At 38.0% G+C, this 11,429-nt stretch overlaps 1 protein-coding gene across 1 annotated transcript; it reads left to right on the top strand.

The window, feature by feature from the left end:
• The first annotated feature begins 452 nt into the window (after positions 1-452).
• On the top strand, positions 453-10,438 carry vax1 (ventral anterior homeobox 1). Its single transcript, XM_014154474.3, has 3 exons — positions 453-1,940; positions 4,158-4,345; positions 8,297-10,438. Exons 1-3 carry the CDS (start codon positions 1,724-1,726, stop codon positions 8,834-8,836), a joined length of 945 nt encoding a protein of 314 aa, XP_014009949.2. The 5' UTR covers positions 453-1,723; the 3' UTR covers positions 8,837-10,438.
• Positions 10,439-11,429: the final 991 nt, after the last annotated feature.

Genomic DNA, 11,429 nt, shown 5'->3' with positions numbered 1-11,429 from the left:
GTTTCTCAGGCTGAAGCTCAGCAACACAGCTTGAGAAGCAGAAGTCCCCTTCAGTCGCTTTCTTTTTAGCCCCCTTTTACCTTTATTTAACAATCGCTCCTTCTCCACTCCAACCAGCCGCCCCCAAACACTCAGTGAATAAAGTTAGTCCAACATGCGGCCCTTAAACCCACCCCAAGTTTGCTGCCTGGCAGCCACACTCACAGAATTGTTTGTTAATAGTCCAATTAGATAATTGCCATCTTTCACTCCTTTTCCTCTCTGTTTCCCATAAAGGAATGAATGGTGTTCAGGGAGGGGGGCAGCTTGAAGAGGGCTTCTGGCCCCACAAGGTGACGAGAAGGGCCGGAGAATGTTCCTTGCACAAGGCCATTGGTTTGAATTGAATCATTGTAGCCTAATCAATGGTCTTATTGGATTACTGGCAACTGCTGTTCCCTGAGATATTGTTGCTCTGACAATGAAAATATCTAAAAGTTGGTGGGTGGGTAGCGGGGTGGAAGGAGAGTGCTGGAGAGGAGGGCCGTTCCAGGGGTGTTAGTGTAGGCACTAATGACAAGTTTTGTCCCATTTTTGTGTTTTTCAGATCGTGCAGGTTAAGATTGTATTAGTGCAACAGACTGCTTCTGTGGTGCATATATATGAATGGTGGCGACGCAGCGTTAATGACAAGGACCTGTGGGCTACTCTTCGTGCTGTTGTTTGTCGTGCTGAGTGACGTGAGTCAACACAGGAAACTTTAACACGGTTCCTGTGAAGCAGAGCCGTGTGATTTTTGTGAATCAGCTGTCGTGGCCAGTACAAATTTAAATTGGGGTGGATTCACTTTTTTCTGTATTCTCTGTCTCTCCGCCTCGCCTTTATTCTCTCTATCTCAGTCTCTCTCGTTCTCATCGTTCTCTCTTGTTCTCTATCTCTCATCTCGCTCTCACTTTCTCTCTCTCTCTCTCTCTCTCTATATCTCTCTCTCTCTCTCTCTCTATCCCTCTCTCCCTCCCACTCGCCTGGGATAGCACTATAGCGGTGAGAGCTGTATGTTGCAGAGGGACGATCATTGGCGAAAGACACAGTAAATGCGATTAAAGTTAGCCATCGTGGCCAGACAACCCACAACGGAGAAATGTTGAAAATGGCTGGCCATGTTTTGGGGATCGAAGAATGAAGTGCCTGGGAACTTTTCTGGAAGTGTCGTACCCCTGTGATTGTGTCTGTGTGCTCTGGAAGGCTTTTTTGCAAAGTGAGACCAATCATTTCTCTTGATTCCCTGGCTGAGAGCTGGCTGACAGAGAGGGACGGAGCGAGCAAACCCCTCCATTAGGACCTGATATATTTCCCAAACAATTTAGTGTATTCATGAGGCTACGCAAATGTGGAGGCAGCAAAATTACCGTAATCAATTGAAACAGTGAGCGTGCGTCGGTCCATGGCTCTGATTATTTGGAGATCATCTATCAGCCTGATGTGTATGTAACAAAGCTGTTGAGTTTCAGTGATAAGTCCATGATCATTGGGCAAGTGAGTTGGACAACGATAATAGGGCACCTTGGCAGGTGAGGCAAGCGTTCCCCGAACATTAGGTAGGTGACTCTCTGGTCTAAAAGGTGCTGTTTTAAAACAAAGCCACTCTGTTGAGACAACACAACGTGCAATACTCTCTGTAATCACAGTTTTTTTCACCTGACAAAGGAAAAAAAGAAAGAAACATTGAAGAGGATAAGTTAGTATGGAGGTCAGATACAACCAAGAGCCTGAACCAGGGATGGGGCTGAAGAACGGCATAAAGGATGGGAAAGACGGCAAGGATTCCCAGGGAAACCTTTCCAAAACCTTCCTAAAGGATCAGCAGGAGTCCTTCTCGCCATCTGGGACGGTGGAAAGCTGTGAGAAAAACCGGGGGAGCACGGGGGACCCGGACTACTGCCGGAGAATACTTGTCCGAGGTGAGAGGATTTCCACTCATATTTACTCCTGTTGCAGTGTATGGACTCTGTTTGCTCATTGCTTTACTTTATATGTATCCACAGGATGAAATAAGATCATTTGCTATGTGAGATATGCTGAATTGCCAGACGGGTGTTTTGGATATGGGATTCTGGTATTGGCTTTGTGTAGACTCAAGAAGCATAGAAATAGCTTTTGGTTTCACAGACATACTGCTACATTGTCCCCAACCAAATGCTCTGTTTGTATACTGTATGTACAATATATTTGAGCTATTGGATCGCAAACATTTTTCAACCATTAGAATCGTTAAACTTATTCATTCGACTTTATATATTTGACACAAAGCAGCAAATTTCTCCCGAGTGCTATTTGGTTTATTTTGTTGTTTTTATCACTCGTTCATTTTCAGAAAAAGCACAGGATATTAGGCACTATCAGTTAACAATGCGCTATAGTCCCTTTTGCAGCTTCCGGGGCATTCTCGGGTGAGAGTGCAACATTATGCAAAAGAAGAAAAAAATAAAAAACACACACCCCCACTCTTATCTGTCTCATGGTAGTTTTAGTCATTGTAAAAGTATTTTTGGCTTTTTTCTTAAACCATTTTGAATTTAAAGTAAATACAAACATACATTTTTTTTGCACTTTTGTAAAAATGTACTATCTGCACATTTTTATGAATTTTGAATGTTACGAATTTTACCCCTGTGATATACTCCTATCAAAATGGTTTGCATTCACAACAATTTTGTTTCTTCTGAAATTGAATTATACAGCACACTTCTAGAATCACATCTATTTAAGATATTAAGTACTGTACATTTGGTTTTAAAATTAAGAATGAATTTCATGCTACTTTATATAATCTCTCTCCATGAAAATACTATTTCATTTGAAAGCAATATTCACAGAAGTTTCAAATCATAAGATAAACAGGTTTTCACTATCTTATCTTATTCTGAAACAGATGATGAATAAGTAATAATAATGGACGTAAAATGCATTTGCTTACATCATCTTGTTCTAAATAATATAAGGTATTTCATATGCAGTTAATACAAAGAAATTAGTTAATTGTTATGTTGTTTAAGTACTCTTACTGAGTGTCATCTGACCTCAGGGCTAAATTGTAGCAGAATAAGCACACATCATTTATTTAATCTGTTTAACACAGTTGGTCAAACATGGAGACTGTTTGTTTGAAAACATGAATATATCCTTGCTAATTGTTATGGAAATAATTTAGCAACGAAATGACAACTAAATTCAAACATAAATGTTTATGCTTTCAGGTTATCTTTTGCTGCTTTTAGATGATGGGAGAAATAATCACAATTTAAAAAGTAATAATTCCTTTTAGTTCATTGAGTAAATTGTTAAGAAAAAACCTTTTCCTTATTATCTTTCCTCATTTCTCTCTTTTTATTAAGTCATTAAAAGCTCGTACAGTTATACAATTAATATCACATTATCTAAAGGTATATCCTTTAATTATTTTCCGTTTACATGAAAAATGTACAACTTTTTAATTACACATTACATTTTGATTGTAGAAAACTATAGGGAAAACAACTATTTTGAGGTTAGTTTACTATTTAGGAGAGAGTACTGATTGAGATGCTAAAATATGATAATCTAGACTGGAGTATTGATGCAATTAAATGGGTTGACCAAAGGAAATGATCACAATGAAAAAAAAAATGTATCATTGTATTTTGTATTTGTTTTGTATTTTTGATCAACTTTCTTCTGTAAACGGTACTTTTTCAAATACATTAATTGTTATTTTTGACTGCTTTTAATGTGGTTGAGGTTATTCCCTAGTATGTTTGGAAAGTACACTAGTTGGCTGGGAAAATGTCAGTGGATTCATTTAAGTTATGCATATTACTGTGGTTGATGTTGTGCAGGTGATGCATTCATATAAATAACGCACCATATTCATGTGCTTACCTGGATGGTTAATTTTTCAATTTTGCAAACATGAAATCATCCTCGATATCTTCATATAGCTTTATGCCGTGCACTGCAACAAGACCTAAGTCTTTCATTGACGGTAATCGGTCATTTCATGGACAACAGAAGGCCTACACACATTACTAAAAATGAAGAATGGTCATTCTGATGTTGTGATAATGATGAGCCAAAAGTGTTTCTACATTTTGAATATAGTTATCATTGACAAAACTTCAATGGTCACTTCTTTTTTGTAGATGCGAAAGGGTCTATCCGAGAGATCATTCTGCCAAAGGGACTGGATTTGGACCGTCCCAAACGAACCCGGACCTCTTTCACTGCAGAGCAACTCTATCGTCTGGAGATGGAGTTCCAGAGGTGCCAGTATGTGGTTGGGAGGGAACGGACAGAACTGGCCCGCCAGCTAAATCTATCTGAAACGCAGGTAAATTCAAGCAACACAATACATGTACCTATTTCACTCTGGCCATCAGTAAATAAATACCAAATCCACATTCTGTGTTATCATAGATATGTTATGGGTCATTCCACGAATAGAGTGCATTTTGGGTAGTGTAAATTTGTAAAAAATAACTGTTATTTTCACCCCATTTTAACATTCTTTCATAAAGAGCACTTGTTCAACTTAATAAAAAATGTTTTCCCATGTCAAGAGGTTAAGTAAAATAAAAAAAGACTATAAAAGTGGCAATTAAAGTAATAGGACTGACCGTAACAGGGTTGACCGTAACAAAGTTGACGATTTCATCTTAAGTCAGCCATAACTCCCCTTGAGACAGGGGAAATGGAAGCTTGTTGTGTACAACAGGGAGGGGCAATTGAATGCAAGCTTTCCAAAAAATTGAGCTAGCCTATCGATCTAGTCTAACAGGCATGACATGTTATGCTCGTTGCACTCATTTTCTACCACAAAACCCCAGAAAATGGCCAAAAGGAGTAGAACCAGCTCACCTGCTTTTACAATATTATTTGACTATTAGATGTTCAATGTTAGATGTTTAATATTAATCACTAAATCACAATAAATAAATAATAATCTTCAGAAGTTACTTTTTCAAAGCAACAAAAGAACTAGGGCTTTACAATGATGGTGAAAACTTGGCGAAATCTTGGGGTTAAGGGGTGGCAGGAGGCCTAGTGGTTAGAGCATTGGGCCAGTAACCGAAAGGTTGCCAAATCAAATCCCCGAGCTGATAAGGTAAAAATCTGTCGTTCTGCTCCTGAACAAGGCAGTTAACCCATTGTTCCTAGGCCGTCATTGAAAATAAGAATTTGTTCTTAACTGACTTGCCTAGCTAAATAAAATAAAAATAAATTAAGTGGGTTACAATCTTCCTAGAAGTCGGACAAACATGAAAACACTACTACTGGAGTATTTAGTCGTTTATCAAAATGTACACAGATAATCTCACAAGGACATAAAGGGCACTCTATTCGTGGAACGACCCTTATGTATTTCAAAATCTTATCTCAAATGAGAAAAATAGAGTGTATGATTACACACACTTATCTCACTTACGCAATGCTTTCTATATTGCCATCATACTTCTGTAAGCATATCCCATTCCAATACAATCTTTACAAGTTTTACTATAACCCTGGCATTTTTTATTTAGCTGACTGATTAGTTAAAGATCATTTAGAAAAAGGCAGACTGCTTCACTGATCATATAGCTCTAGCAATAGTATTGTTAAGTTATGATCCTATACAAAACTCAAATCAAATCAAATCTCTTTCATTGTATTTAGCCTAGTGAACTATGCATCTCATATCACTGCTATCCCAACAAATTCTAGAACCTTGTTAGCCTAAATTGTTGCATTAAGGAGGCTCATTTTCAGTGCAGAAACAGTATGTTTCTTGTCCACAGGCCTTAAAAAAAAGAAAAAAGTGCTTTCACCTCATGCTAAGCTGTGGGGTCAGGGAAAGGTCACACTGCGCCCACTGTGGGTGAACTGTATTTGCACTTGTCTGCTCATTCTCGACGAGATACCAAGCTTAGTCACCCTCCAATTTATAATTTTCACTTCAGGGAAATCTTGCTCTCTGCTTCAGAGCTTAGTCCAAAATATTTGTAGCACAATTTAATTTCTTAGTTTATCTTGCAAGCTGGCTAATGGCATAGTCAGCCACATTTACCTTATATGTTTATTACGTACCTCATGAATGTTTCAGTGGGCCTAAACAAGCTTGACTTTGAACAGAGGTCAGACTGGAGCATTATGCAATGTTATTTTCTGAGTCACAGCATCGACACGTGTTTCTGTCACACATTTCTGATCATTACAAGAAATATTAATATTGATCTCGGGGAATTTCTACTTTAGTGTGTGTGTGTGTGTGTGTGGGTGTGTGTGTGTGTGTGTGTGTGTGTGTGTGTGTGTGTGTGTGTGCGCGTGTGTGTATATATATGTGTATATATATATATATATATATACACACTTTATATTTGTGTATTCACACACACACACACACACACACACACACACACACACATATATATATATATATATATATATATATATATATATATATATATATATATATATATATATATATATATATAATATATATATACACACATACACACACTAAAGTAGAAATTCCCCATACATTTTACAATGATAAATAAATGTTTTCCTGACCAATACATTTGATGCTTTTATTTTGTATTCAGCTACAGTATTCATGTAGTTTACCATGTCAGCACACAATGAATTCAGAATTCTTTGGTGGTTTTTAGAATGGAATAATGGTGCTTTAGACTTCACACAGCCCTTTGGTCCCCATTCATAGGGAGGACAATAGGCTTGCATTTCTTAATGTATTTTCACATGCAACATTAAATGTTGCACGCCGCCATGCTCCTTGATTGCATTAAATCTTCAAATGTCTCCTTCATTCGTTGATGAAGTGGTCTCTAATGATGGCATCATGAAATTAACATTTTGTTCCAATGCACTCTTGGGGTGTTACATTAAGAAACGACATCCATATGCTGAAGTGTGCACACCTAATCATCTTTGTTTGGGTTGCTGGCTTCAGAGCCCCTCGTTGGACCTTGTTGAAAATGTATCCTCTCAGATAAAAGATGTTCATCAATAATTTAGGATATTCTTATAACATGAGGGAATATGGTAATAATGTAATTCCTTACTTCCAGAGTGTAAAATAGATTTGCGATTGACCAACTAACCTTGAGAATTACTGAGTTGTTTATCTACAACAACTACATGGAGGAAAACATGCTATTCAGATGTGATTGAAGTAGCTGCAGTTTGAGGTACTGTAGCTGGAGGCTCATTGATTGAGACACATTCACTGTAATTATGATCCGTATGAAAGCAATCAGGTTTAATTGCCACAGACTTGATAGAGGTTGGGAAATACATGAAGAAAACTGCAACAACAACAAAAATACTAACTCCTATTATCCTTTTTGGAAAAGGAATAGAATATTTAAAATAGAAATATATGAAATGCAAATGGGAAAAGAGAGGTCTGTTTTCATTGTTGAATGATTATCAAACATGTGCAATACAAATGCAGTAACATTACTTCTTCAGCGTCAAAATGGCCTCTTCACAAACACGTTTTTTCTTTATCCACATGAATGGGAATACAATAGCCATTTTTATCTGTATGCACACTTTACTTTGTTATACTCATGTCCTTGTTACAGTATACTTCAACCACACATACATATATACTCATTACTATCTGACCCTGCTTTTGTTACTTTCATGTCTTTGAGTTCATTAATTATTTTTAATTTTCATAAAATGTCTAAGGTCATGGAAATACATTTTATAAATTTCTAGCTACTTTATCTTACAGTCTGCATTTCACTAGAAGAAAAATATGTTATAAAGTAATTTATGCCTTCCGTTACAGAAAGTTTTGTTCAAGTTTAGACCAGTTTAGACCAAACAGTACTGTATTGTATATGTGTGACTCTGATAACATCCATTAATGTGACATTGATATGTAAATATTTATAAGGCATTAGGTTTTGATTTAATCCGTATTTTTGTAAATTAGCTACTAAATCTGTCAAGGGGTAGAAGCCGGGCCCCCTGGTCTAAGTCCCTGATCGTGCTACCAATGTTATTACTATCTCAATTCAATTCATGTGGACATCAAAGTGACCTATACTGAGATCACAAGGGAATTAGTAATTATTTACAACAATCCAAATTATTCAGTCATTTTCTGCAAACATTGGTGTTGCAGTAAATGCCTACAGATATTAGAAAATAATACATATTAACCAAAGTATATTAATTTGGCTTTTGCAAATAGGCCCTGTTGCTGAAGGTCTCTACTGCTTATTTTCTGGCTGATTTTGGAGCGGTTTTTTGTCCTCCCCTCAAGGTTAAAGTTTGGTTCCAGAACCGACGCACGAAGCAGAAGAAGGACCAGGGCAAAGATTCAGAGCTGCGCTCGGTGGTGTCGGAGACGGCGGCCACCTGCAGTGTATTGAGACTTCTGGAGCAGGGCCGGCTCCTCACGCCACCAGGCCTGCCGGGGCTCCTGCAGCACTGTGGCAACGGCACCCTGGGTGCCGCCCTGCGAGGACCCTCCATGGGCATGGCCAGCAACGGAAGCAGCAGCAGCAGCAGTGGTGCCAGCTCTGGGACGGCCGGCGGCAGTCCCCCTCTACCTATAGTGACGAGCTCAGGGACGGTGGCAGGCCTCCAGAGCTCCCCATCAGCTCACGGCCTGTTCAGCTTCCCCATGCCCTCTCTGCTTGGCAGCGTGGCCACCCGCATGTCCTCCAACCCGCTCTCCATGGCCGGCTCCCTGGCCGGGAACCTGCAGGAACTGTCTGCCCGCTATCTGAGCTCTTCTGCTTTTGAACCTTACTCACGGACCAATGGCAAGGAGAGTGTGGACAAAAACGTTTTGGAATGATGTTTCTCAAAGGATTTTGATTTGTTTTGTTGTTCTCCTTGTTTTTTATTGTCTTGGTTTAGTTTGTTTGTTTCACCCTCTTCTGTCCTGTTTGTGTTGTGGTTGTTGTTCATGTAAATCCAACTGAACATTTGATGCCTCTCAGAGGGAGGAAAACAAAAACATACACATGTATACATTTTCATTCTTACTTATGCACTAAATTAAAATTGAATCTCCAAGTTCTGAATTTCAATACAAATGATCAGAGGAACAAATATCCATGAGATTACTAAGGAGCAGCATTTAATTTTTTTGCCACATTTTCTCACATTTATTTATCTGCAATAGTAATCCCAAAAAAAGCACAGGAAATGAGTCTGTTTATGTTTGGGTAACACATCACAAATGTTTAGCTACTGGAGGTAATTGACACATTACATACAAAGCTTTTGAGTGGTTGGCCAAGGGTGTAACATGATGGTACCTTTTTCGATTTTGTGTTTTATTATTTACTTGTTTTGGGTAGACTTGTGTCACAGTGTGTAGACTTAGAGTTATCAAGCACTACAGCTTGTGCAATTCAGGTGACAGACAGTCAGTTCAGGACGGCCTGGTGAACTTGGAGTTAATTCGGCCCTTTGTCAAATATGACATTTCTGTTTACGTAAATATCGCAGGTCTCTTTTTCCATTTGCAGATACTTATGAGGAACACAGGTATTTAACATGCAAATGCCATTTACATATGCAGTTTTCCAATATAAAGCTACAATAACAGTCTTTTATACCAGTTTGTATTTGTTTTTATTTTTGGCCCAAAACAAACTAAAGAAAAATGTTGTCATAGTTAAATGGTTCTGTGTTAGTTGTTTTCTAAATGGTTCTGTGAGGGTTTTCCCAATATGATTTTTAACACAGTCTAAATTTGTGACTTTCATGTTTTAAAGATGCAGTATTCCACTTTTTCGTCTGTGATTTTAATAATATTAGAGTGGTAGTCCAGATTTACATGTACAGATAAGAGTTGGAGTGAAGCTTGGGAATGTGGGGTGGGGAAAAGAGACGATGGAGGAAAGGGTTCTGGGAAAGCTTTTCAACTTCAGAAAGCTGCTTGCATAGTTGGATATACAGAATTGAGCTTGATGCAACATGATTGAAAACGGTGCAGAAGGTTTTTCAATCTTTAAGACAATAACTTTTCTCATGTGAAATGTTTTAAGATCAGTCACCATGGCGGAAGGTTTGGAGGGAAATGAGCATGAGGTGACTGAGTGAAATTACTGTAGTAGAAAAGAAAAGAAAGAAAATGAGAATTGTACCTAAAATTGTTATTTTATTGTAAATTATTCACGTCTGTAATTAATAGATGATTAGTATATCTGCAAAATAATGAATGAATGAATGTAAAAGAGGGGGGTGATAAATCAATCAAAGCTCTTTGGTGCTGTTGTTGTGAAATATCTTGAACTTTGTGAAATGTGTGGTACGAGTGTGGATATATATTATATATATATATATGGCTACCAAAAAAGCCATGTGTGTTTTTTCAATTTCTTTCATGGATTCGTCTTGATGATAATCCAGTTATGATAAAAAGGCCATGATGTACCTTCATTGACAATGGGTTGAATAGCAATTTATTTCATATTTTGTTGGTATTCAAATGAGGTGTTATGCCCTATGCAGAGACCTTCTTGTGTATTATTTTGGGTTGCAATGCTACTTCCTGTAGCCTACTCAGCGTATGGTGAACTCACACAGCACTATAAAGGAAATGCTGACACAAGGGGAAGGAAATTTCAGTTATTGAATTAGTCCCCCTAAGCTGGTAACCAGGATTGTGTTCAACAGTAGCATACGTGTTTTGGGGGAGGGTTTTGTTTGCTACCTTAACCCTAATCCAAACCCTAACCACTCACTCATGGGAAAATGTACAGTATAGTGAGCTGCAGATGGAATCGCTATAAACAAATCGTGTGAGACAGTTTAATAAATAATGATAGGAGCATAGAAGAATAAATGTTATATGTTGATACATTTTTACCCTTTAATTAATAGAAAAAATAGTGCACTTCAAAAAGTGCAACTCTCTCAAAATGTTGTATTCACAGTGTGGTCTTGAATATTACCACTGAAGTCAAAGGACTTTGAGAAGATGTTCGTAAGTTAACTGGATAAAGATCATTATAACATGGAGGAGAGGAAGTGAGAGTACATAGTCTTAGGGCTCCCGAGTGGCGCAGTGGTCTAAGGCACTGTATCTCAGTGCAAGAAGCGTCACTACAATCCCTGGTTTGAATCCAGGCTGTATCACATCCGGCCGTGATTGGGAGTCCCATAGGGCGGCACACAATTGGCCAAGCGTCGTCCGGGGTAGGCCGTCATTGTAAATAAGAATTTGTTCTTAACTGGCTTGCCTAGTTAAATAAATGTTAAACAAAAAATAAATACAAAATATGCATAAATATAACCAATAATTTGCCCAATTGCAAATCACAAATTCAAAAATGTGATTAAGGGAATAAAGGAGACTAGGGTGATGTGATATAAAAAATATGGTCTGACTCACTTCTACAAACTTTCGGAACTAGATGGGGTTAGTTGAAAGATTA

The sequence above is a fragment of the Salmo salar genome, chromosome 18 (genome assembly GCF_965601325.2).
Source record: "Salmo salar chromosome 18, fSalSal1, whole genome shotgun sequence".
NCBI lineage: Eukaryota > Metazoa > Chordata > Actinopteri > Salmoniformes > Salmonidae > Salmo > Salmo salar.
This window is presented reverse-complemented; position numbering and strand designations above follow the sequence as displayed.

What these genes read in the sequence shown, in the direction of transcription:
- vax1 (XM_014154474.3), top strand. Translation starts at nt 1,724, where the DNA reads ATGGAGGTCAGATACAACCAAGAGCCTGAACCAGGGATGGGGCTGAAG. An exon ending in CCGGAGAATACTTGTCCGAG is followed by an intron (nt 1,941 to 4,157) that starts GTGAGAGGATTT and finishes TCTTTTTTGTAG; the next exon opens with ATGCGAAAGGGTCTATCCGA. An exon ending in TAAATCTATCTGAAACGCAG is followed by an intron (nt 4,346 to 8,296) that starts GTAAATTCAAGC and finishes CCTCCCCTCAAG; the next exon opens with GTTAAAGTTTGGTTCCAGAA.